Here is a 27,223-nt window from a genome sequence, read left to right on the forward strand (position 1 = left end):
AGGTGTGATTAGGGATTGAGAGAGAATGACAGCAGGTGAGGTGGGTGGATCCAATCATGTAATAGGCCAGGGGGAGGGTTGCTTGCTGTTGCTCACTAGGACAACTCTTTTCTACAGTCTGTAGATGACTACATGGAAAGGGATGTTACTGTATATAGGGTTGCATTACTCTTATTGTTATTAAAACACATGCACATTTGGGAGTTCATTGGTGCAAAAACAAGTCTCTGGAGTGGCCTACAGAGATGTGGAAAACTGGAAAAAGGTGATTCAGATGAGTCATCCTTGACTACTGTATATTCTTGACCCCACTCTTCAAGTGGGCGAGTGCGTGTGCGGCATACGCCAAGAGAACTGTACAAGACCTGAATGATGAACCCTTTATCACAGTAAAGGGGTCTGGTGGCTCTGTTATGCTATGGGGGTTATTTTCCGGGCCACTTGTGTACTTAAAGGGAACGGTCACTCAGTGCAAATCAATACAAAGTTATTCTGCACCATGTTCCTACGATGAAGCACATTGAGTCACTGAATGGAGTCACTGAGTGTGGAAATGGTGCCAATCATAATGCTATGGCCTTCGCAGTCACCAGCTCTCTCTCTCAACCCACATGAGACATGGGAGATTTGGGAACAAAACGTGTTAGACAGAGCTCTCCACCACCATAATTATCATCAAAACATCAAATGAGGGAATATCTTGTGTGAATGGTGTTCCATCCCTCCGGCAGAGCAGAGGGACGAGCACTGAAGCTGTCCTGACACTTTATGTTGGCTCTTCCTTTAATTTGTCACCCGTCTGGGGTTGCTCCATGTATTGATTTCAATTCAAAGTAATCCAATAAATCATCCTGCCACTCTCCCTCCCGTTCCAGGAGCATTGACCGAGTGTTACGACGAGCTGGGGAATCGCTACCAGCTGCCCGTCTACTGCCTGTCGCCGCCCGTCAACATGATCGAGGAGCACTCCGACGAGCCGGACGGCTCCGACCCGGACTCTTCCTCGGTGGCGGATCCCTTGGCGGGCAGCGGGAGCGAGGGGACCTCCGGAGGCGAGTGCCTGCTGCGGCTGCGCCTCTCCTCGGGCCGCGATCTGCGCCTGGCGGTCCGCTGCAGCGACACTGTGGGCGCCATGAAGCGCCGGCTGCAGGCACAGGAGGGCGTGGCGCCCTGCCAGGGCTGGACTGGGACAAAAATTCGGCCCGGGCATTTTCGCGTGAATTTGGCCCAGACCGGCCCACCACAACCAGCGCGCAGATAGCAGAAACTCTACCACCCACTCCGTCGAGGCACACACACACAAACAAGCCCTAATACCGCCACTTTTACAGAACAACATAAATGATACAAACAGTGCCGGTTCTAGGCGTTTAGTGGCCCTAAGCAACATAATATTATGTGCCCCCCCCCCCCCCCCCCCTGCACTGCACCGCCGGGGGGGGGGGGGGGGTCAGGGGGGGCGCTAAACAAACAGCGCCCCCAGTGGGGAGGGATGGTATGACAGAGAGACTGGTATAAACAGCGCCCCCAGTGGGGAGGGATGGTATGACAGAGAGACTGGTATAAACAGCGTCCCCAGTGGGGAGGGATGGTATAAACAGCACCCCGAGTGTAGAGGGATGGTATGAACAGCGCCCCCAGTGGGGAGGGATGGTATGACAGACTGACTGGTATAAACAGCGCCCCCAGTGGGGAGGGATGGTATGACAGAGAGACTGGTATAAACAGCGCCCCCAGTGGGGAGGGATGGTATGACAGAGAGACTGGTATAAACAGCACCCCCAGTGGGGAGGGATGGTATGACAGACTGACTGGTATAAACAGTGCCCCCAGTGGGGAGGGATGGTATGACAGACTGACTGACTGGTATAAACGGTGCCCCCCAGTGGGGAGGGATGGTATGACGGAGAGACTGGTATAAACAGCGTCCCCAGTGGGGAGGGATGGTATAAACAGCACCCCTAGTGTAGAGGGATGGTATGAACAGCGCCCCCAGTGGGGAGGGATGGTATGACAGACTGACTGGTATAAACAGCACCCCCAGTGGGGAGGGATGGTATGACAGAGAGACTGGTATAAACAGCGCCCCCAGTGGGGAGGGATGGTATGACAGAGAGACTGGTATAAACAGCACCCCCAGTGGGGAGGGATGGTATGACAGACTGACTGGTATAAACAGTGCCCCCAGTGGGGAGGGATGGTATGACAGACTGACTGGTATAAACGGTGCCCCCCAGTGGGGAGGGATGGTATGACAGAGAGACTGGTATAAACAGCGTCCCCAGTGGGGAGGGATGGTATGACAGACTGACTGGTATAAACAGCGTCCCCAGTGGGGAGGGATGGTATAAACAGCACCCCCAGTGTAGAGGGATGGTATAAACAGCGCCCCCAGTGTAGAGGGATGGTATAAACAGCGCCTGGACTGGGGGCCACATGTGGCCCCCAGCCTACAGTTGATATTAACCTGCGGGCTGCATTAAGTGAAGGTGGGGGCCACATGTGGCCCTCAGGCCGCCAGTAGCCCATGTATGGGATAGGGGATACATTAAAAAAAAAATGTTCTCCCTGTGATGTGGCCCCCTCAGTGGTTGTGGCCCTAAGCGACCGCTTATACCGCTTATGCCTAGAACCGGCCCTGGATACAAACCAACAGACAACTACACAACCCTTTGTAGAGGGTTTATTTGTCACTCACTGATACAGGTTTTTTTTTTTTTTAAATAATGTCGGCCCCCTACGGTCGCGGCCCACCGGGAAAATGCCCGGTATGCCCTGTGGCCAGTCCAGCCCTGCCAGGGCTGGACTGGGACAAAAATTCGGCCCGGTCATTTTCGCGTGAATTTGGCCCAGACCGGCCCACCACAACCAGCGCGCAGATAGCAGAAACTCTACCACCCACTCCGTCGAGGCACACACACAAACAAGCCCTAATACCACCACTTTTACAGAACAACATAAATTATACAAACAGTGCCGGTTCTAGGCGTTTAGTGGCCCTAAGCAACATAATATTATGTGGCCCCCCCCCCTGCACTGCACCGCCGGGGGGGGGGGGGGGGGGGTCAGGGGGGACACTACCCCCCCCCCCCCCCCCAGGTCCAGAAAAATCTGTAAATTTGCCATGAAAACGCTTCAATCTGGTGCACTTTGAGATCAAAATTAAGAGGTTAGATCAGGCCGCCAGTTGATATTAACCTGCGGGCCGCATTAGGTGAAGGTGGGGGCCACATGTGGCCCTCAGGCCGCCAGTTGATATTAACCTGCGGGTCGCATTAGGTGAAGGTGGGGGCCACATGTGGGGGCCCAGTGTGGAGGGATGGTATGACAGACGGGATGGTATGACAGACTGACTGGTATAAACAGTGCCCCCAGTGGGGAGGGATGGTATGACAGACTGACTGACTGGTATAAACGGTGCCCCCCAGTGGGGAGGGATGGTATGACGGAGAGACTGGTATAAACAGCGTCCCCAGTGGGGAGGGATGGTATAAACAGCACCCCTAGTGTAGAGGGATGGTATGAACAGCGCCCCCAGTGGGGAGGGATGGTATGACAGACTGACTGGTATAAACAGCACCCCCAGTGGGGAGGGATGGTATGACAGAGACTGGTATAAACAGCGTCCCCAGTGGGGAGGGATGGTATAAACAGCACCCCCAGTGTAGAGGGATGGTATAAACAGTGCCACCAGTGGGGAGGGATGGTATGACAGACTGACTGGTATAAACAGCGCCCCCAGTGGGGAGGAATGGTATGACAGAGAGACTGGTATAAACAGCGCCCCCAGTGGGGATGGATGGTATGACAGACTGACTGGTATAAACAGTGCCCCCCAGTGGGGAGGGATGGTATGACAGAGAGACTGGTATAAACAGCGTCCCCAGTGGGGAGGGATGGTATGACAGACTGACTGGTATAAACAGCGTCCCCAGTGGACAGGGATGGTATGACAGACTGACTGGTATAAACAGCGTCCCCAGTGGGGAGGGATGGTATAAACAGCACCCCCAGTGTAGAGGGATGGTATAAACAGCGCCCCCAGTGTAGCGGGATGGTATAAACAGCGCCCCCAGTGTAGAGGGATGGTATAAACATCCCTCAACTGTAGACTGGGGGCCACATGTGGCCCCCAGCCTACAGTTGATATTAACCTGCGGGCTGCATTAAGTGAAGGTGGGGGCCACATGTGGCCCTCAGGCCGCCAGTAGCCCATGTATGGGATAGGGGATACATTAAAAAAAATAATAATAATCTTCTCCCTGTGATGTGGCCCCCTCAGTGGTTGTGGCCCTAAGCGACCGCTTATACCGCTTATGCCTAGAACCGGCCCTGGATACAAACCAACAGACAACTACACAACCCTTTGTAGAGGGTTTATTTGTCACTCACTGATACAGGTACAGTGAAATTATCATGATAGTACTGGCAGAATGGCAGCACGCCCGGACCTTTCCTGGTGGCCTGCCGCCTATTGGCCTGCCTGCCTGTCAAAAAAAAAAAATCATGGCGGCCCCCTAGGGTCGCGGCCCACCGGGAAAATGCCCGGTATGCCCTGTGGCCAGTCCAGCCCTGCCTACAGCCAAGTCTTACCTATACAGCCAGCAATCTTATCCAACTTGTACACACACACACACACACACACACACACACACACAACACACACACACACACACACACACACACACACACACACACACACACACACACACACACACACACACACACACACACACACACACAGATTTCTGACAGCACAAACAAACTGATGCCCTGCACGTGCACAGAGAAAAAGAAGGACTTCTTTATTTTGACTGTCCTTACCCGTTTCCTACTTCACGTTTTGGAGAAGTAGCTGTCAAGGAACAGGTTTCTCTTTTGGCGTCGTCATCGCAGAAGCTCTGGCTCTGTCAGAAGCTCTGTCAGAAGCTCTGTCACTGCCAGGACAGACCTTGACAGCAGGGACGTGCAGAGAGTGTTACTGAGGCAGGGGATGAAATCCCGTAAGAGGGCACTTTTGGACAAAAATAGCAGATCTACAAGCTCACAACGCGTCACGCTGCGATGCGTTGAGAGCTTGTAGATCAGCTATTTTCGGGTCGCAACCCAGCACTCTTTGTCTACTGGAGATGCGGGTTACGACATGGATTTCGAAACAAATTTGGCAAACAAACAGCCCTGAATCAGTTATATTGGAATATCCAATTGGAAATCTTGTCTGAAGGCCAACCTGTCTGGCCATCTATGTGTGCCATCCGCTCTTCTCGTCTTTCAGCCTACATTTCTGTCATTCTACCTGTCTAGTCTGCTGCTTTATTCCCTCTGAAAGTGAAACTAAAATGTGTGCAGGGTCAGGGAGGGGTGAGGCAGTGCAGTAGGTTGAAGCAGCTGGCTTTAAATCATAAATGCCCCTCTGCTACTTCGGCCAGAGGACAATATGATGCATATTGTGCTCATATGATGCATACAAACTTCAAAGTATTTGCTAGAAAGTGGCGAGAACAGTATCTAACAAACCTACACTTACAGCTTTGGAAAACCAATTCTATCATCACTGCCCCAATATGAAGGATCTTAAGAGTTTGAATTGGGTCTGCATTGCAGTTTATTTATTTTATTTGTAACTCTTATGTTGTTTTGATCCAGTTTTAACAACGAAACCTGGGAGATTGTCCATATAGCCTCCTGATGGGTCACGCTTTTCAAACCCATGGGTCAGAATCAGAACCCAAAAGTACAACCTGAGATCCAAGACTGGGACACAGACAAACAATTTTAACAGATGAGTCCTTCCTCAATCAATAGTCTACTGATGATGATGTTAAGGTAAATTGCGGTCCCCCCAAAAAACATAACCTAAAATCAGTTCAGAACCACTTATAGATGTAGTTGCCTGCTGCCTGATATACTTATTCATGAAACCATATTGAGTATAATAACCATGTTATGTGAGTTACACAGTGGTATGAGAAAATATAATTTATTTAAAGTTTTTCACTCTCTGTTAGGGGAAAATGTGATCTATTGGTCGATTGGGTTCCTTTTCCAACAACTGATCAAACTGCACACATAATGACATATGTACCATATTATATATATATAGACACTAGACAGTGACACAAAACAGTTTCTAAAAAAATCTGACATTTCTTTGAAGATTCAGTGTGATATACAGTAAGTAATACAGCTTGGAGAAAGTAAAACAGTTGCTGCCAAAACAAAGGTCAATGGTCAAATTGGAAAGTCCTAGAAGAAGCATCATGAAGGTTATGGTGTAATATGGTGTAGGTTAAAACAAACATAAGTTTCTTGTTTAAACCAAATGTTTTCCCAGGTCGTCACAGATGTGACTGTTGTTTCCTTTCCGTGTAGCCTGGCTAATAAGCCAGACTAATATCACACAACTGTCAGTGTGCACTACCTGTTCAGTTCCACGCAACTCCCACGCAGTCCAAGAATGTCATGCGTTTTAATCCTTTTTAGACTTCCCTGTTCCTTCTTCCACAGGATTGTCTGTCGGCTTCCTTTGTCCTGAGTGACTTCCCCTCACAGTCACACAGACATACGTTTACGTAGCCTATGCACACACACAAGAAATGAAAAAAGGAAACAGATCTAATACTTCCTCTTGAGTCATGATTACCAATGGCCACACTTGTACATACACACACATGGTACACTGGATCAGAGCCCACTTAAAAATCTCAAACTCGTTCGCATGCCACCCATCTGACCACCGTCTGACCACTTAACACAGATGGATGGGCTGCATGTATTCTCAGAGCATGATCTGATCAGTCAATTTATTGTGTCAGTGGACCTATCATAGTATATTTTAAGTTCCCATTTGGTATCACAATGAAAACTCACTTTTCAAGGTTTTAAAGAAACACAATTCCATATATAATATAATATAATATAATAACTTTTTCCAGTTTGGGGGCCCACAAGGCCCCACATACAATATCATCCTGGCCCACCAATGGGCCACTGGTGGGCTGTATTGTATTGTATTGTATTGTATTGTATTGTATTGTATTGTATTGTATTGTATTGTATTGTATTGTATTGTATTGTATTGTATTGTATTGTATTGTGAGGTCAAACAACTTCCTTCAGAGTCGCTTTCAACTCAGCGCGTATAGGAGACATCTTATACATCATCAACCCCCAGTCCTGCGGTCTTACTAGGTAACGAAACACACGCACGCACGCACGCACGCACGCACGCACGCACGCACGCACGCACGCACGCACGCACGCACGCACGCACGCACGCACGCACGCACACACACACACACACACACACACACACACACACACACAGTCACACACACACAGACAATAACATATACACTGACCTCTACAACTAGGATTTCCCTCTGTTATCCCCAGTAGTAAATCATTAAAACACACTTACAAGCGCTTTAAAGCACACACACACGTAAGCACACGTAATTAAATATCACTGGCTTGACAGTTCCTCTTGTGTACTATACCAGGTCTGCCGGGAATTTCTATTCTTCTGCAATTGTACCATATAAATACTACTCTGTCATACATGCTAGTCTTATATGTCACAGACACAATACCTGATCACAACTCAAACCATCAAGGTAAATATCAGATCTCTGCTTGGCTTCACTTATACTTTGATATATATCTCTTTTTTTGTGTTATTCACTCATTGAATGAATTGACTTGTTATAGAGATAACAGTGATATAGCAGATGTATTCTTTAACTTCACGTCCACTCTCTCTAGATGACAGCCTTGCTCTTCATGATGCTGTTGACGGCTTTACGGCATTGCTCTGGTTCCAACAGCAACCCAGAGAACATCGACCTTCTAATGGATCATGGTAATAGTCTTATTACTCTTAATCTTTCTGTCTCTCTTAATCTTTCTGTCTCTCTTTACCTGTGTGTGTGTGTGTGTGTGTGTGTGTGTGTGTGTGTGTGTGTGTGTGTGTGTGTGTGTGTGTGTGTATCTATCTGTCTCTCTGCTTGCACCACCTGTCTTCTCATGATGTGTGAATTGTCAACTCATGTATGTGTGTGTGTGTGTGTGTGTGTGTGTGTGTGTGTGTGTGTGTGTGTGTGTGTGTGTGTGTGTGTGTGTGTGTGTGTGTGTGTGTGTGTGTGTGTGTGTGTGTGTGTGTGTGTGTGCGTGCGTGCGTGCGTGTAGTCCTGGTTGTAAGGGTGCCCCACGAAGAAGTTCCACCGTTCTACGTTCGTCTAACGTGTCTCGAGGCCTCCAACGATGACAATGTGTTCTGGAAGAGAGATGGTAGGACAATGATGTGATTGCTATTACGGCTACTAAACTTACTATACAGTAAAGTAATTTAACATGAAGTGATTTTTATTTTTTTAAACAAAAGGATTGTTTAAGTAACGGGTCTATCCGTCTGTCCAGCTCATTAGTAAAGAGAAAATAGATCTTCAGGTAGGTTACATATTTCATCCAATCAGGAGAGAGAACCCCGACCACACACATCATTCACATGCTTGTGTTCCAGTTCCAATGTTGTCTGCACATGTTTTTGTTTCATGACTTCCAATTTGACAGTTCTCGCTCTTGATTGGATGAAATTGGTACCTTGAGCTGAAATTGCATTTTCTGTTTACTAAAGGTCTGCAAAGACAGGGAGACCCCCTATGGGATTATTGTGCTATTTAACATTTATTTTAACCTTGACTAATTCATTCAAATTCTGTTTTTTAAGTAAAAAATTGCTACATTTGTGATTGTTCCTTCTTGAAAGCGTTAAAATGTCAAATGCATTCTTAATACGACAACGCATGTACTTCTTATTGACCTTTAGACGAGGCCAGCCCCGGTCTAGAGGGGAACGGCGTGACGGTCATGGTGGAGGAGATGATTGGGGGCAACTACTCCTGTCACAGCCCGGTCGGACACTACCTCAACCACACCCTGGTTCTGGTTCAACTGGACCCCGACAACAGCTCTGTTATCCTGCAGAAGTCACAGCACCATCACCACGGACATGGAGGTGAGGGCTTTGGTTCCTGCTTTTAACCACTTGAACCCCAGCAGGCATATTCTGGAGACAACATTTGCCAAAAATAGCCAATCTACAAGCTCACAATGTGTCGCAACGAGAGAGAGAAAAGCAGTCCAAGTACAAAGCCAACTCAAGTCCAGTTCAAGTCTAGACTAGATTCTCGAAGCCTGTCGAGGCTTTCATTTATTAGATTTCCACCAAAAAATAAGGTTGGAAAAGGGTGAAAACAGCACAGTAACACCAGTAATTTGTGACTTTTACAAGCACAGGGAGATGACACAGCTGAAATCAGAGAACAGATTGACACAACACAGCGATAGCACACCTTGACAACACAGGAATACAAGAATAGAACTTCAGTCAGACAACTCACGGATAGATTCACCAATATTTATTACAGAATTAATAATGAGTGCGCATATGATATTTGACTTGGCGTTCGGCTCTGCTGGATTTTCTCCCTGCTTGGCACGATTAAGCACCAACATAAAACATTAAGAGCAGGGAGATAGATACAGTATACAATAAACCCCCCCCCATGGGGGGCATAAATAGCAGAGCCCACCGGTGGTGCTGGGGTGGTGGTGGGAGAAAACATCACATACAACCAGGAACCATATGCAGAGGAAGGCAGGAAGAGCATGCAGTCTAGTGAGCATAAGTAGCCCGCCCAATTGGTCAGCTGACTGCTGCATCGGTGAATGACGTGTGGGACTTGCACACACTTATACGCCCACATAGTAATGCAGCGTGTTAACCCCTTGAGTATAGTATGCGCCTTTGAGCATGGCATGAACCCCCTCGAGTATGTCTGAATGAACTAACTCCGCAAGCTACGTCTCATAAGTGTTCAAATAAATTTGAATTCGTTTTTTAAAGCCTAGTTATACTGTATGTATAAGTTCCATGGTTATACATCGCAATAAACCTATGTAATATACAGGTCAAAGTATCAACACAAAGCTCAGTGCGTTTGACATATACTGTATGTGTGTGTGTGTGTGTGTGTGTGTGTGTGTGTGTGTGTGTGTGTGTGTGTGTGTGTGTGTGTGTGTGTGTGTGTGTGTGTGTGTGTCTCTCCAGGGTACATCCAGTGTTCAGGTCACAACTACAACGGCTCGTTCCACTGCTCCTGGAAGAGGACAGCAGAACGCTCTGAGGCCGCTGTACTGCTAGTGAAGGCAGAACAGTAAGTACACACACGCACACACACACGCAGACACACACGCACACGCACACACATGCACACACTCACACGCACACGCACACACACACACACACACACACACACACACACACACACACACACACACACACACACACACACACACACACACACACACACACACACGTATATATATATTATTGTACATACATGTATTTATTACCCAAACATTCATAATTGTTGCAAGACCTTAAAATCCCAGCATCTGCTCAGCTGTGCGTAAAACCACACGCAGTAATTGTTTGGTGGCCTAGTTTAGCTGATTGGTCATCTTCCGTATGCATCAGATACATCAGTTTTTCACCCTCATGTTCCTTTCATCATTTTCCTCAGCCATGGCAAATAAAGTGTGTGTGTGTATATGTGTGTGCGCGCGCGCATACTCGCTCACTCGCGCATGCGCACGTGCTCGCTCACTCGCGCGTGCACGCTCCACTAGTCTTATATAATTTTTCTTTTTGCCAGAGATTCGAAGGTGATAAGCTGTGAGCAGGACTCTGATGGCTCAGGGATGCGATGCAATCTGCATCCCAACTGTCCCTACGAGGAGGAGAAACACCGCATCTCCGTCACAGTCTACATGCGCAATGCCTTCAGACTGGAGGGATACACCGCCACCTTCTACCTCAGAGACATAGGTATAGGACACTGTGTGTGCGTGTGTGTGTGCGTGTGAGAGAGTGTTTGTGATGGGGAGAGAGAGTTTTTTTCTTTTTTTTAAGATTTGTTTTTGGCTTTTCTGCCTTTATGATAGTATCAAGTGAAGAGAGACAGGAAAGAGGGAGAGAGAAGGGGAGATACATGAACGGGACTCGAACACGCCTACGGCTGTCAGGCCAAAGCCTATATGTGGCATGCGCCTGGACCACTTGGCCAGTGGGCGCCCCAGAGAGAGAGTTTTGTAAAAGGAAAATTCAAGCTCTTCCCGTTTTCCAGTATCTTTTCAGTAAATGACCAGCCATTATATCAATGGTTCCCAAAGTGGCCATTATATCAGGAGTTCCAGGGGGTCCCCAGCTCAAATGATAGTTAGGAACCAAATGGACCCTTATGGGTCTGTAACTCAGAGTGTACAAATGGAACCAAATGGACCATTTGGTTCCATGTGTACACTCTCCGAGTTAAATTAAGATTGATTTTACAATATAAATTGGGGTCTCAGAGATAGAAATGCCATTAAATAGAGGTCCGTAGCCTAATGGGGGTCCTTGAAATCTTCTCTTATGGGGGTCCCTGGCATATCTCTTCAAATGGGGGTCCGCGGGCTAATTAGTGTCAATTTCTCGTGTCAAAGATCGTGTGATGTGAAAATCGAGTTGTGCAGTGTGTGAGAGAGACAGACTCTGGCCTGTACACTTCATCTGTCCGCCCTTTGTGTGCTCTTCCTTATTCCCCAGTAAAAGCTGGGCTTTAGGTGTCTTCTAAATGTTCTAAAAGAAATACCCACATACTCCTTCAAGCTGTTCTTGGAAAAACCTCTCATTCTTGTTTGAACAGCAGAGTTCAATGTTTTAAAAATATATATTCCAAATGTTTCACATTTTTTCAAGAATTCTTTAAAAATAGCAGATCACAATATCTTTTAGATCTTCTATTTTCAATCAGCTGATATATATACAGCAGAGTTCAATGTTTTAAAAAATATATTCCAAATGTTTCACATTTTTTCAAGAATTCTTTAAAAATAGCAGATCACAATATCTTTTAGATCTGCTATTTTCAATCAGCTGATATATATATATAAGTTAAAGTTAAACTGCTTTGATGCTACATCAAGCAATTTTACTGGGGACTCCCTGGAACTTCCTTGAGGACCACTATGAGAACCTCTGTGCTTACAGTACCTGATGGCCTTGCTTCTGCTCTGTGCTCACACAGTGAAACCAGAGCGGGTGGATCGGCTGCGCGTTGAGGCTGGTGGCGTGTTCCACTGGGACTACCCAGCCACCTGGGAGAAGCCCTGCTCATACTTCAGCCTGACGTTCCAGGTCAAGTTGGTGCACCACGACTGTCATTCCAACCCCATGAACAACAATCAGGTATTATATTATAGGCCCGCCGTGCTTCCCAAACGTTTTAGCTCGACCCACGTTTTAGCTCGACCCACCCCAAAATAGAATTGTAGAATAGGCTACTTTGGCTTGTTTGCTTATGCTTAACCCATTTTGGGCGGGAACCCCTTTTGGTGGTTTAAGCATTTTGTTATACTTTAGCCGAGTACCGCTCTACGAGCTTGTAGGTCTGCTATTTTTTTTAAATTGTGAAAATGTGGTGCAAATATTTGAATATATATTCTTTCAGAGCGAACGTTTTTAACTCAAATCTGTGCTTCTGCGGGGTCCCTGGAACAACATATTTTCAGATGGGGGGCGGAGGCCAATTACATATATTTTTGGGGGTCCTTGACATGAAAATGTTTGAGAACGACTGACATAGAAACATAGGTTTTTCAGAAAACTGTCAGGATTTAGAAGGCATTTGTAGAATCGTCTAAATGGGTTAAAAATAAGCTAGAAATGCTGCCATCTCCAGAATCCAAATGACTGAAATGAGTCGAGGCGACTGAGAACTTTAATCCATGCTCACAACTCTCATAGAGCTTGTAGATCTGCTATTTGGGTCTCCGCCCACTGACTGAGAAACACTAGACCTTTACTTAAAATATTATATACATCTTTTGTGAATTCTGTGCACATTAAGTATTCTACTCTTGTTGGATCCATTATAATTCACAAACATTTTTATTTTTCTCACTGTTTCTCCTTCTTTCCCTGTGTGTGTGCAGCCTGAAATAACTGTAAACACCACATTCCCGGTCAGTGTCAAAGCTAAGAAGTATGTCTTCTGTGTGCGGGCAAAGGAAAAGGTTACAAATGGAACATGGAGTGACTGGAGACACTGTAGTATTGGGTGAGTTTGTTGCCTTTAGTGTTTCCAAAATAAAGTCATTACTCAGTCATGTTGGGTAAACATGTTATTTATGTGAACATTATTGCTCTACAGATGATTTTATTTTGAAAATATTTATCAAATATAATTATTAAAAACTATAACATAATATTTTCGAGGTAACCAATATCTTGACCTGTTCTGTTCCATTCTGTCTTTAGCATGAAGAAACACAGACACGATGGATGCATCACATCACAGTGACGAGAAATCAATGTTGATTTTCCTTTTTAATGATCATTTAGCTGTACAGTATTTATTTATATGGATCCGTTTATCAATTATTCCTGACAATATTAGCTGTTACTTTTGCATAATATTTGTATTCGTTAAATAAAATAATTTATTCCAAATCTGCCTGGTTTAACATTCATACTGTATGTATTACAGTTCATTTCATTACAGTTCATTAACCCTTGCACTCAATGAGTATACATACTTATACCCCTGTATAAACTGATGTCATCAGGCACGTGCAGAGGGGGGGCTAGAGCCCCTGCCCCTTTGCCTCAAAGTGCCCTTTCCCTAAAAAAAATCACACCCGTGTGAACTGAGTGGTGTAAGGTTTTATATAGCATGATCAGCTGCTCTGACGTAATGTCTGACGTTAAAGATCTTTGGCTAGGTAGACTCGTCTTCTGATGTGATGATTTGTGACCATGAAGTTGATTCAGCTGGAGTTTTTGTCCGATGTGAGGTATTATATAAGGTAAGGTATTATATAGCCTGATCAGCTCTGATCTGACGTAATGAAATCACACCTGGATGTGATTTCACAACTGGCTTTTTTTGTGCAGAGAAAATGACCATGGTTGCTACGGTCATCCAGTTCACCCGGGTGTGATTTAATTACGTCAGAAATTATTTTGAACATAGCAACCATGCTCATTTTCTTCTGCACACAAAAGCCAGTTGTAGGAGTGGTTTACACCACTCAAAAAATAATAATAATTCTTAAGGATAAAAGAATCCTTCCCAATATCCATGGCCCAGGGCCTTGGATATAGGGCCAATAAGGGCCAATGTGGGCAATAAGGGCTTACCGGTATGTGGGGGGGCAATTTGCCCTTTTGACAAGTAATGATAATCCCACTATCATAATTATTATTTATAATTTTAATGTGCTGGCTGCCATCAGTCAGTTTTAGTTTCACTTTTCACCTGAGGCAGAGATGTTGTGCGCCGACTGCACACCATGTTGTGACCTCGTTAACCTAATAACCTTGTTGCAGCTGCAAACAACTTGATTTGAGAGTGCGACAGGCAGCAAGCACGTTAAGTTCACCCCCCCGCCCCCCTCCCGGTCCCCATCAATAAATTGTTGCTTTTAGTAACTTCACATTTTGTCCAGGTTAGTTACTATACAAAACATAATTGAGATGTTTAAGATTATTAAGATGATTAACCCATTTAAACCCGAGGATGATTCTAAAAATCTGTGGTTCTCAAACTATTTCATGTCAAGGACCCCAAAAATGATATGTAATTGGCCGCCGACCCCCATCAGAAAATATGTTGTTCCAGGGACACCCCCCCACCCCCCTCCCAGAAGCAAAGATAGGAGTTAAAAAAACGTTTTGCTCTGAAAGAATAAATGTTCAGAGATTTGCACCACATTTTCACTATTTTTCAAAAATAGCAGATCGAAGGGGAGAAGATAATGAATGGTGGCACCACTTTTTAAGAACAAGGGTGATGTACGGAGTTGTAGTAACTAGAGAGGCATAGAGGTTAATATAGGATGTCTGTTCTGACATGCCCAGAAAACGCATGTGGCCTTTAGTTTACAGTACAGTCTGTAGCTCGTACTCAATAGACACAAGAAGTTATTCTGATAAATGAAACACGAGGACTTACTACAAAAAGGGTTTTATTTTCATATTTACAGCCAGGATGTTGGAAAATGTGAATTGGGGCATGATAATATACTTAAAAAAAAACAACACAGAATGCTTCATTAGAAATATATGGGTGTTGAAAGCCCAGGAGACCTTATAATAATAATACGTTTTCAACATTTGACTTCCCCGTCATGTCCTGTGTTACCATTCTGAGCTTCTGGCCAATGACACAGTATATGCTGAAAATATTTGACGACGGTCGATTCATTAAAAGTGGTTGTTTGTACAGAAGTGGTGGCTCCCCATTCTCCTCCTTGAGTTAACCAATTTTAAATGTCCAACACTTCAAATACAAAAGCGAAATAAACCTGGGTGTCATAATGAAATGAAATGAAATGTACAGAAACAATTTCAGAATATTTCCCCATACTAAAAGATAGCAACATGAACAGAAACATTGCATGACTGTTGGAACCCCCATGGCCAAGTCACGATGATGCCACCGAAAGGCTGCTCCTCATATTCAACATCAACCCTCCCAACCCCCACAGTTAGGTACCGTTGTAACTCCAAAAGAACACACACCAGGTTAGCAAACTGCTGCTTGAACCAAAACAAATGAAGATATTCTGCATGTTTGTTTATGTGTCAGCTGTCGGAACATCCAGCCGATTAAGCCCCGATTCCTTTGTTTATAATTTACTTTGTTTTGCGCACCGGAAATAGCTCTTCGTCAAGCCCTCAACACATCGCAACGCATTGCAATGCAATGTGTTGTGAGCTTGTAGATCGGCAATTTCCAGCATGTGCCGTCGCACCGGTGTCGCAACGACGTGTTTCACACTGTAATAATACACACTAAAATGGAAACTCCTTTGTGCCCGTCTGTCCACATACAGTACATGCACCCATCCCTGTATTGTAAACATGTTTACTGTATGTATACTTGACTACAAACCCACACGCGGAAACGCAACAATAGGAATCAGAATGCATTCGACAAAACATTGCATAATGTATGATTATTTAGATAATGCCTTTTTATGCCAACTTTAACTTACGTCTGGTGCTCGTGGTAGTTTGAGACTATTGTGAATCATTCACTGAAAAGAAGGAGGAACTCAACAGACACAAACATGTCACTGCTGAGAAAAATATACCTTTGCCCTGACCTCATTTACACTGAAGACGTTTACCCTGCAGATCTCTTCTGTGTAAATAAGTAACTTTTCCTACTTCCGTTCAGTGAAGTCATTTGAGGTGTTCACATCCCTCATGTGGAGTCTTTAGTAGTACTACGGGCACCTCTCCCAAGTGTTAATGTTTTCAGCAGATTTAGATTTAGTCTTTTGAATAACACACCATTTAGTCTTAGTCCTATTTAGTCGACTAAATATCAAAAACCTTATTCTTTTAGTCTGCTCCAAACCTAGTGTTTTTGCTTAATTTATACTTGGTTGCGCGCTGGTGGTGCGTTGTGAGCTTGTAGATCTGCTATTGTCTTTGTCTGTGCATGCATGCACACTTCCTCTACAACTCCACAAGAAGAGTTTGTCCGACAACACCATGTCGGTCCACAGTCACACCAAATCCGATATCTGTGTTGGTTTCGATGTGCTCCGAGTGCCAGTCGGGTGGAGTTTGCAGCTCAGGAAAATGAGAGAGAAGGCGGACAGAGCCAAAATGTTTGGCCAACTGATTCAAGTGTCAATTTAGTATGCCGTCTACTACTGTCCTGATGTTGTGAAATTGCGCTCAAGTGGCACTCGGTAAGTTAAAACGCTATCATTTACAAATAATAAAACAGTTTAACATAGTGGTGTGAAATACCTGGTTGGGGTTTGAGTGTACGTTTACAGAGAGAAGACAGAACATGCAGGTATATAAACAAGCCCATGTCAGCGGTGAGACGCAGTGTGTTTGGGGGTAGTTTTAGTGTTTAGTGATAACAGAACACCGTAAGATGACTCCCTACGTGTCCGGGTTGCAGTGATAAGGCTGAGAAGAGGTCAGTGTGTGTGTGTGTGTGTGTGTGTGTGTACTGGGCGGTGGGGGCTGTAGTGTCCAGCACTGCTCCCTGTTCAGGTTGGAGTGGGTCAGAGAGTACCTCCTTTAATGATGATGCTTCTTAGACAAGAACCTATACACACAAACACACACACACACACACACACACACACACATTACTTGATAGTTCATTATGACTGAATCGTTCCGATGTTCACCCAAAAGTATTTCTTCATATTACAGGGTGATTTTAAATTAACTCCATTGTGTGTGTGTGTGTGTGTGTTTGCACGTACCTCTCCCAGTGTTTGTGGTTGAGACCAATGAAGTCGTCCAGCTTGGCGATCTCTTTGAGGTACTGGGCCAGTTTATACAACTCCCTGTCCTTCTCTCTGTTCATATGAGCCTTCATAAACGGACGGATCTGACACACACACACACACACACACACATACACACACACACACACGATAAACAAAGACACATCCTTGACATGGAAATGTTTGAGAACATCTAGTTTAATTAAGCAGTAGTAACGCACCTTCAAGCCGTTCTGTGGGTTCATGAGGAAGTTGCGTCCGATGTCGTCAAACATGATGGTGTTCTTCCTGCTGTAGAACTCCCCGTACTTACCCCAGATCACCCCCAAGGGTTTCACCTAGACGCATACATACAGGTTAGATTACTATACTTGTGAGGACATCAACGTTTCGGGAAGGTGATTTTATGGTAGACAAATGTATTTTTGCCGTTCCCATCCCAAACTCTAAAGCTGGAAATATCGCTGCGACGTGTAGACCTGCCGTTTCCGGTGAACGACACCAAGCGCACGACTAAGTATAACTCATACTTGTAAGTGGTAACTTGAAACACTGTGCAAGAGGATGCTACGCACAACCAAGTCCTTATAGTGGTGCCCCAAGCCCTTAAACCCCAAGCCTGTACCTGAATACTTTCCTAGTTGTAAGGATAACTCCCCAAATCAGTTTCTAGCAGTCATTTCTCTTGTGAGGACCAGCACAATGTCCATTTCTCACATTCTTCCATACTTGGTGGCGCGCACGCACGCACGCACGCACGCACGCACGCACGCACGCACGCGCGCGCGCACGCACGCACGGGCGCGCGCACGCGCACGCACGCACGGGCGCGCGCACGCACGCACGGGCGCGCGCACGCACGGGCGCGCGCACGCGCGCGCGCGCACGCACGGGCGCGCGCACGCGCACGCGCGCGCGGGCGCGCGCACGCGCGCGCACGCACGGGCGCGCGCACACACACACACACACACACACACACACACACACACACACACACACACACACACACACACACACACACACACACACACACACACACACACACACACACACACACACACACACACACACACACACACACACACACACACACACACACACACACACACACACACACACACACACACACACACACACACAGTTTGTGGCTGGTCACACATCAAGGTTATATATTATATACACTTGTTCTTATTCTCTCCATCTGAAGATCGACACAATGACAGTGTGCATGTGTGTACTAACCTCCACGACCCCTCTCTTTGGAGTGTGTACAGTGATCATGGCCGCACTGTCCAGCATGAACGTGATCTTGTAGTTGGGGTTGTCTGTCACTCCTAGCTCCTAGTATACAGTCACAGACAGACATTTGAGAGGCCACCAACAGACCTGTATAACAAGTATAACTGACAAACACTGCCTCCTACTGGCAACATTGAATATATACTTCAGTACATTACAGAAGGTATGTACAGCTGCAACAAGAATTGAAAGCAGTCAAAAAGTCGTGATTTTAGGTTTCACATTATTTGATCATGAACAAAATACATTATCAGTCAAGTAACAGAAGTCAAAACCATACCTTCATTTTGGCATCAATCCACTTCATACTTGTGGCAGCTAAAGGAGAGGAAGTAACGAGAGTATAACCATCAAGTGGTCCTGAACTGAACTCAACAGGGAATCTTTAAAGACTGAATGAAGAAGATCCAGTGATTTGACCACAACAGATGATTTAGCCATAGTGAGAAATACATACACCAGATGACGATGTCATAGTCCTCATAGGCCGAGGTGAGAAACTCGTGGAGAAACGGTCTCATCAGCTCCTGGCCCGTCTCTGCACATGACTTGTGATCTGAGTAGGGGTGCAACAATTCATCAAACTAATCCATTTAATCCATCATTCAATATATTGAGTTATTGATTAATAATCAATTCCTATTTTGGCCTATATGACATCATCATACACAAAATAGACAGAAATAGCCACTCTGATATTTTTGAGTGGTGCAAACCACTCCAACAACTGGCTTTGTACCCGTGTACCCGTTTGTTCGTACCAAAAAAACGAGCATGGTTGCTATGGTTAGCAACCAAAAAAACGAGCATGGTTGCTATGGTTAGTATGTGACGTCACTGACATCACAGATATCACGTCAGAGTGATAGTACAGTAACTATAACAATAAATGTGTAGTTGCACCACTCAGTTCACACGGGTGTGATTTTTTTAAGAATAAATTATACATTTTGTCTAAACTGTATGGTAGCATTAATAGAATATAAATGATTAAATTGGGGTGGTTGTATTTGGTCTCCCTGCTCTTCTATTGAAACATTTAGATGGTGTCAAAACATCAAAGCCTGAGCAAGCAGGCTGGCTCTAGTAGCTCAATGGTAAAATGTTCAGCCCTCGCAAGGGAAGTTACAAAGTCAGAAATGACCACAGAACAGCAGCGCTATAATAAAAACCATGGAGAGCGCTGTAGATTTAGAGCCGGCAGTGAGCATGGAGAGCGCTGTAGATTTAGAGCCGGCAGTGAGCATGGAGAGCGCTGTAGATTTAGAGCCGGCAGTGTGCATGGAGAGCGCTGTAGATTTAGAGCCGGCAGTGTGCATGGAGAGCGCTGTAGATTTAGAGCCGGCAGTGTGCATGGAGAGCGCTGTAGATTTAGAGCCGGCAGTGTGCATGGAGAGCGCTGTAGATTTAGAGCCGGCAGTGTGCATGGAGAGCGCTGTAGATTTAGAGCCGGCAGTGTGCATGCGTGAAACCGCTCTAGGATCGCTTAAGAAGAAAAGGCCAAAAAAATTAAATCAAAAATATATATAAATAAAATTGTTTGACATCGATGAAAAGGACCTAATGAGGCCTATACACATCCATGGCACACCGTGGTTTTGATTCTAAAGACGTGTATACACGTCATTAGCATAATTAGTGTTAATGGACCACTTCACCACTTTTCAACCTATCTTCATATAATAGGTCCTCACTAATAATCATGAAAAAATGGCACGATTCTTTCCTACTCAGTCTGTGTCTCATAGGACGGCTGTGGGCAGTTTAGAAACCGTCTTCCAGTGACATCATCATTAGGCAGATTTTTATTTTTATTTAACAAGATTTTTTTACAAAAAAAGCTAATTGATTTCTTGCTAGGTTAGAAAAGGTTACCAAAAAAATGTATAAATCAAAATAGAAATCAATAGGACGATAATCGCTAACAAAAAGTATCGAAAGTTGCAGCCCAAGATACACACACACACACACACACACACACACACACACACACACACACACACACACACACACACACACACACACACACACACACACACACACACACACACACACACACACACACACACACACACACACACACACACACACACAGTTGTTGTAGATAAATAAAATCCTCGAACCACACACACACAGTTGTAGATAAATAAAATCCTCGAACCACACACACACAGTTGTAGATAAATAAAATCCTGGAACCAGAGGTTGCATTAGTGACTGCTGAGCCAACAGAGAGGTGTCTTTGGCAGAGCATGCTCCTGGCACTGGTACGTGCTAAGTGGAAACATCAAGAGCTCTCCAGTGCTTTTGGCCAATCCTACTGTAAGAGACTGTAATGTAACACCTACTGTAAGCCAGCAAAAAAAGCCTGTAATGTCAAGGGGGTCACAAGTGCTCACCCAATACTGAGCTGTCAGCAAGTGATAAAAAATTATGGAATCAACACTGGCGCTCGGGTGGCGCACAGGGCAAAGTTCCTGCCCACCACTGTGGAGACAAACAGCTAAGCCCCTCCCCAAACTGCTATCGTCCAATCACAGCTAAGCATAACATGGGTTAGACAAACCTCTCCACCAATAGTTTTCCTATATGAAAACTATTGGCTCGTAGAGCGGCACCGAGTGCCGCGCTACGAGCTTGTAGGGCTGCTATTTTTGAAAAATCATGAAAATGTGGCGCAAATCTTTGAATATATATTCTTTCCGAGCAAACGTTTTTAACTAAAATCTTTGCTTCTGGGGGGGTCCCTGGAACAACATATTTTCAGATGGGGGTCGGCGGCTAAATACAGATAAATCTGGGGGTCCTTGACATGGAAAAGGTTGAGAACCATTGACATAGAAGCATAGATTTTTCAGAAAACAAAGGCATTTGTAGAATCGTCCTCAGATCTAAATGGGTTAAAAAAAAGAAATGTCACGCACATATTTTTCCAGTGCATACGGCAGGCCTTGCTGACGGATTTGGAAGAGATTTTGAAGGCCTGGTTCCAAAAATGAACCAGTATTTAATGTGTAAAATGAAAATGAGCCGGCTGGAAAGTGTCCAAGTGGGAGTGTCTAAGTGGGAGAGGGCGGGGCTTAGCTAAAGGTGAATTGCCCGTGTTCAAGGGTGGGAAGCAGGGTAGGGACTAGGGAGGGCAATCACTGTCACTTCTCCAGCAACCCGGAGTTCTAGTCAGAGTGATCAGTCAGTGGAACTCACCAAACAGTGTGTAGTCCACATCCAGTACCAGCAGGCTCTTGCCCTCTCTGGGTGGATTCATCTCCTCCACCTTGTAGTCCTTCACTCTGCGGGCGATTTTCGCCAGGTTCTCCTCTCTGAAGACACGTAAGGACACTTACAGTATATTTTGTACACTCTTGGGAGTTAAATCTGCAATCCATAAAGTTGTGACCAGACTGACCACGCCAGCATTTGAACCCCCCCACGTGGGAGACCAAATTAATAGAGGGTATGCGTATGCATAAAGTGAGTGGCAAATCGAGTGGCAAAGTGAGTTTAACGTCATTTAACGTTGTTTAATGCAACCAGATAGGACTTTTCTGTTTGGATGTATGGGCTGTCAAGGCCAGAAAGTAGTTTTTTGCCACAGTATGCATTCCAGACTTCTCACACAACTTTAAGGTATGATGATGATGATGTCACACGCATAACCTCTATATCAGGGGTGCCCAAAAGGTAGATCGCGATCTACCAGTAGATCACAAAGGCTGTGCAGGCAGATCACATGACATGCCCCTAAAGAGTATTTCATTTAAATATATTGAAGAAAAAAAACGATTACAAAAAAAAAAAAAAAAAAATCTCCCCCTCTATTTCCCATTCCAAGTGCATTTGTCTTATACTGTACAGAATGTAACACAAACTCTACTATTCCGAAGCCCCCTCAGGTACATATTTAAACTATTTTCAGCAATGGTATAATTGATTTGGTGGGTAGATCTTGCTGAGCTGGTCATTTTGAAAGTAGCTCTCAAGTCAAAAAGTGTGGGCACCCCTGCTCTATATAGTCTATATATCTACCACTCTTCCAATGCAAAGTCCCAGCTTGGTCAGGGTTGGTACCATAGAGTAATAAAAGGATAGAGACCGAACCAGAGCGTTAGCCCCCCCCGCTATTCATTTCAATAGAAGTTGCTCAGTGGCGTTTTGAAGCACCCGGAAGACTGCCGGAAGTACAATTATAACTCAATGGCTCGAGTGAGCGGAAGTTTAGCCCGGACCTCAAACGTCATACATGAACGTCTGTCCACCTCCATGAAAGTGCTGCAGTTCCTCTTTTCGCCAGTAGGTAGTGGCAGCTTCAACGTTGGATAGCCTTGGCTTGGTGGGTACACATTGCACTAATGAGCTTCAGGCAATACTACTTCTCAACCACTAGGTGTCCTACCCGACACCAGGGTCTAGTATAGAGCGTCGCAGTCCCGCCCCCTCGAGAGACCCGGAAAACAAATCCCCGTTCAGTTTCCTCATAGACTTTTCGGAAAGTATTTATTTAAAGAGGTTTACGCCACGGACAAAGCCAACTCTTGTCGTGATAAAAACCATGACAATAAACACAATGTTTTGGGCCAAACAAAGAATTAGAAAGTAGAAAAAAACGGCAGGTTACAACACTTTTTTTGTTGTTTTTCTTCTATGTAATTATTTGTTTGGTCCAAAATATTGTGTTTGTTGTCATGATTTGTCACGACTTGAGTTGGCTTCGTACGACGCTTAAAAGGTCTTTAAATAAATACTTTTTGAAATGTCTATGGGAAAAATGCATTGGATTAATTTCCTGGGCCTGGCGTCGTCATGAAAGGGGGCGGGACTGCGACACTCTATAAGAGACAACCTCGGCTTAACCACTGCCGATGAGTATATATTTATTAACATAGTCTACCAAGCAGATTAACATTATATCCATTAAAATAAGTTCTGGACTGCAGATTTAACACCAAGGATTTTACTGTGAAGAAATGAGTACAGTATACTTGGTCCTGTGTCATGTAACTGCGCACGCAAGGACACGCACACACACACACACACGCTCACGCACACGTCTAACCTGTTCTCCACTTCGATGACCTCCTCTTCGATATCAAAGTCATTCACCACGTCATCGTTCTCTGGCGGTGGGGCTAAAACGTCTTCCTTCACAAGACAAAACACAATACTGCACAATTACATCACTACTCCTCACCAGTCACTATGCTCCAAGACTCATGGGGGACGTTGTGGAAATTAATGGCTGACTCAGCCACGTTAAGTCCGGGTATAATTGATCCAAAGACCATTTCATACAATGTGCTTACACATGTGCTATGTGCTAAATACATTCAATAACAGAAATATTATACAATTCAAATTATAAAACATTTAGGAACCCACCCCACATTCTCAGTGTTAAATAAATGAACACCAACAAGGCTGGCAGAACCTTCACTAAAACGGCCGAGACAACATTCCACACGTCCCAGATTCTCCTCCCTTCTGGCTCCAAAACTATGGAATGAACTTCCCATTGCAAAACTGCAGACTCACTCCCAATCTTCCGCCATAGTCTGAAAACCCACCTCTTCAGACTCAATCTTAGCGCGCAGCACTTGCCGTAGCACTAGCCTCAACGACCTTACAGGCGTATGCATAGGCTAAACATATGTAATTTAAATAGCATATTATGTAGAAATAGCACTTTATAGTGTATACTCATAGTTTCATTTGTCAGACACCTACCAGGCTCTCCTCTCTGGTTCCCATCATCATGATCTTGGTGTTGGGCTTCAGCTTCAGGGAGCCCAACTTCACCTCATCCTCTGCTGGCTTTCCTGAGAAAGGACACAATGTATAATGTGTATATAAAACAGAATGACAGACATGGAATATGTTCTTGTAATGCATGCTGAGAAGAGAAGAGTACTGCCAAGGCAGACAACCTGCAACACTCCAGGTTAGAGAAACTCCTTATAGGTGCAAGGCTCGATGATGCATTATAGAAAGGACTAAAATATGACGACGTCAGAGGTAAATAAAATCATGTGGAAAAAGGTCATATTGAGTGTTGTGATGCATGCTGCCATAGATCTCAATGAACAGAAGTGCAGTATAGAAAGGCTATATGAGCTAGGCTGGTGGGTTGGGGCTAGGAACAAACAACAAGGGTTTACGGGACTACAGATTGTGGACCAGGATAATCGCAACCATTTCTGGAACAGGGCCCACTTAAAAATCTTGGCAGTATTTGTGTAGCAGAGTGGCTCACAGTCTCAGCCTGATGGTCTCAAAGTCTAATATCTCCCCCCCCCCCGAGTCACAAGGATATCCCTTTGGCTTCGTGGTTAAGATGTTTGCTTTGCACGTGGGAGACCTGTGTACGATTCCCGGGTGTTACAATGGTGCCATGACCCGGATCGGGTTTCCCCGTGGGAGTAGGTCAAAAGGGGGGCGAGTGTAGCAGAGTGGCTCACAGCCAGGTTCAATTCCCGGGTGTTATATTCGCTGCCCACCCATCTGACCACTACGGTGCTAAGTAGTCAGATTATTTGGGGGCCCACTTGCAACATCCTGACTGAGGCCTGAGAGGCTGAGAGGATAAACATCCCTCTCACAGCTAACAAATTGGGTTATTGAAAATGCATCATTCCAAGTGGACCGCAACATTAATCACATCGACGGCAGAAATCCACTGTTCCGGCGGCCGGGCGGTCAGGTGACCTCTCACCTTTGACCTTTAGTCCCAGTAGCTTCTGTCTCTCGGGCAGCACTCCAGTCAGGGTCTTAATGGACTGCTTCAGGTCCATGATGGTGTCCTCCTCTGACAGAGAACTGATGGAATACTCCTGTCCGCCCCACTTAATGATCACTGATACAGACATGGCTGTTGGAAGCCTGTGAATCACACCCGCTCCACTCACGCACACATACACACAACCCTTGGCTGCACTTCTGGTTATGTGCCCGCAATCATAGGGCTGCCAACCACACACACACCCTCACAAGCAACTGGAAGATCGCAAACACAACCACACGCAACCACACACACGGGTATGGGTCATGCAAGCCAAGCTTTAACAACAAAACATAGCTGGGTAAATGTGTTATAACAATACTCCATTCATAGATCAAAACATTAATATTTGATATATCTCAACACTGTCAGCTACCCTCCCCCTAAGCACTGTTAATTACGAAATGCAATAGACCTTGTTATGCAAGTTTGCTATCCCTTCATACACTGAAATCAAACCACACTGATACATTAACACTTACAGCTCCCTATTGAATGTGTCCTATACAAATCAAGTTGGACACATTGTCCAGCCCTCAGTCTCACCCAGATAACAACAGAAAAGTTGACTTTGGCCAAAGACAAAGGACTGTTGCCTAATGACAGGAACGAACAGACACGCGTCTGGCATGCTGTTATTTGTAGCAGGAGAAGGCTAACACACTGAGGCTAGGATAAACTGGCATAGCCAGCCACACGTTACAGCCTGCTGGTCGGATTCTCACCTCGGACAGTTAACCTAAGAAAAGCAATGGTAGGCAAACTCCCATTAATTCTTTAGGAAAAAAAGGTGATCTATAAATGGAGTTTCTCTCGTCAGATTTCATTCAATCGAGTTGTGGGCTGTGCATCATCATCAACATTATCCAACCCCAAGTTCTTCCTGTTGGCATCCTGTCTGTCTGAGCCGCGACGGAAGTGATGTAAAAATCATGCTCTCGTTACCATGGTTACCACGGCATCTCTCCAGCGTAGCCGTGCACTAGCCAGACAACTATTCCACAATCTCCGAATGCTATAAGCGTTTAAAGAAAGTGCGAGAGGCAATCGTCTGGCAACGCGATACTATAACCACGGCACGTCGGCATAGATAGATAAAAACAATTCAATAATAATAATTGTACTGTGCCATGACAACTGCATTTCCCCTGCTGTCCCGACCCGTCTGTCTGTTTGGGTTTATTTGTGTGCAATCTGAGAATCCCATCGGCAAAAAACGGGAGAACAGCGACCCCCCCTTTGAGTCAACAGTCTGTCTTGACTCGAGTCTCGAGTAGTCTCTCTGTCATAACTCGAGTCTCGAGTAGTCTCTCTGTCTTGACTCGAGTCTCGAGTAGTCTCTCAAGACAGACTGTTTTCCCGTTATTTGCCGATGGGATTCTCAGATTGGTATTGAGAGACTACTAGTTTGTGTGTACCAGAGCCAGACAGTTATTACGAGAATGTTGCTTCCAGCTAACGTATGTTGCAGGATCTTGCTCAGTTATTTGAAGCTTCAAAGTTCTAGTTGGTTTATTGGTTAGAAAATCAGAAACTTCCTAGTACCTAAATGACAATTGTTTTCAGTAGTTGTGTTGGTGACATCTACTGGCTGAGCGCAGATAAGGGTTTTGCCATACATTTTACAGGATTCTCTAGTTCCATTTGTACACTCTCAGTCAGAGTTGCATCCTCAGGGAACCTAGCCTCGGTCCCAGGCTTACTTATCTGCGAAAAGAAAACTCAGGGAACCCAGATTCCACTTTGAGAACCACTGCTCTAAAACATGTATCTAAAAATATA

General features: G+C 45.1%; 2 protein-coding genes across 2 annotated transcripts; one reads left to right on the top strand and one right to left on the bottom strand.

Moving 5' to 3' along the window:
• Positions 1 to 7,592: 7,592 nt before the first annotated feature.
• LOC306928660 (interleukin-12 subunit beta-like) lies at positions 7,593 to 15,719 on the top strand (the record flags this gene model as incomplete). The annotated part of the gene is made up of 8 exons (XM_079508930.1): positions 7,593 to 7,616; positions 7,765 to 7,861; positions 8,188 to 8,289; positions 8,828 to 9,016; positions 10,112 to 10,217; positions 10,719 to 10,891; positions 12,132 to 12,292; positions 15,696 to 15,719. Exons 2-8 carry the CDS (start codon positions 7,765 to 7,767, stop codon positions 15,717 to 15,719), a joined length of 852 nt encoding a protein of 283 aa, XP_079365056.1. The 5' UTR covers positions 7,593 to 7,616.
• Positions 15,056 to 26,399, bottom strand: LOC306928627 (ubiquitin-like domain-containing CTD phosphatase 1). The gene is made up of 11 exons (XM_079508889.1): positions 26,167 to 26,399; positions 25,376 to 25,656; positions 24,391 to 24,482; positions 23,723 to 23,808; positions 21,874 to 21,989; positions 19,127 to 19,225; positions 18,950 to 18,987; positions 18,613 to 18,711; positions 17,592 to 17,708; positions 17,347 to 17,474; positions 15,056 to 17,183 (listed from the first exon to the last, which is right to left on the bottom strand). The coding sequence occupies exons 2-11, from the start codon at positions 25,527 to 25,529 to the stop codon at positions 17,156 to 17,158; spliced, it is 957 nt and encodes a 318-aa protein (XP_079365015.1). The 5' UTR covers positions 25,530 to 25,656; positions 26,167 to 26,399; the 3' UTR covers positions 15,056 to 17,155.
• Positions 26,400 to 27,223: the final 824 nt, after the last annotated feature.

The sequence above is a fragment of the Electrona antarctica genome (assembly GCF_951216825.1).
Source record: "Electrona antarctica genome assembly, chromosome: 8".
NCBI classification, from domain to species: domain Eukaryota; kingdom Metazoa; phylum Chordata; class Actinopteri; order Myctophiformes; family Myctophidae; genus Electrona; species Electrona antarctica.

What these genes read in the sequence shown, in the direction of transcription:
- LOC306928627 (XM_079508889.1), bottom strand. Translation starts at nt 25,529, where the DNA reads ATGTCTGTATCAGTGATCATTAAGTGGGGCGGACAGGAGTATTCCATC. An exon ending in TGTGGACTACACACTGTTTG is followed by an intron (nt 19,226 to 21,873) that starts GTGAGTTCCACT and finishes ACCCCTACTCAG; the next exon opens with ATCACAAGTCATGTGCAGAG. An exon ending in CAAAGAGAGGGGTCGTGGAG is followed by an intron (nt 17,709 to 18,612) that starts GTTAGTACACAC and finishes GTATGCGTCTAG; the next exon opens with GTGAAACCCTTGGGGGTGAT.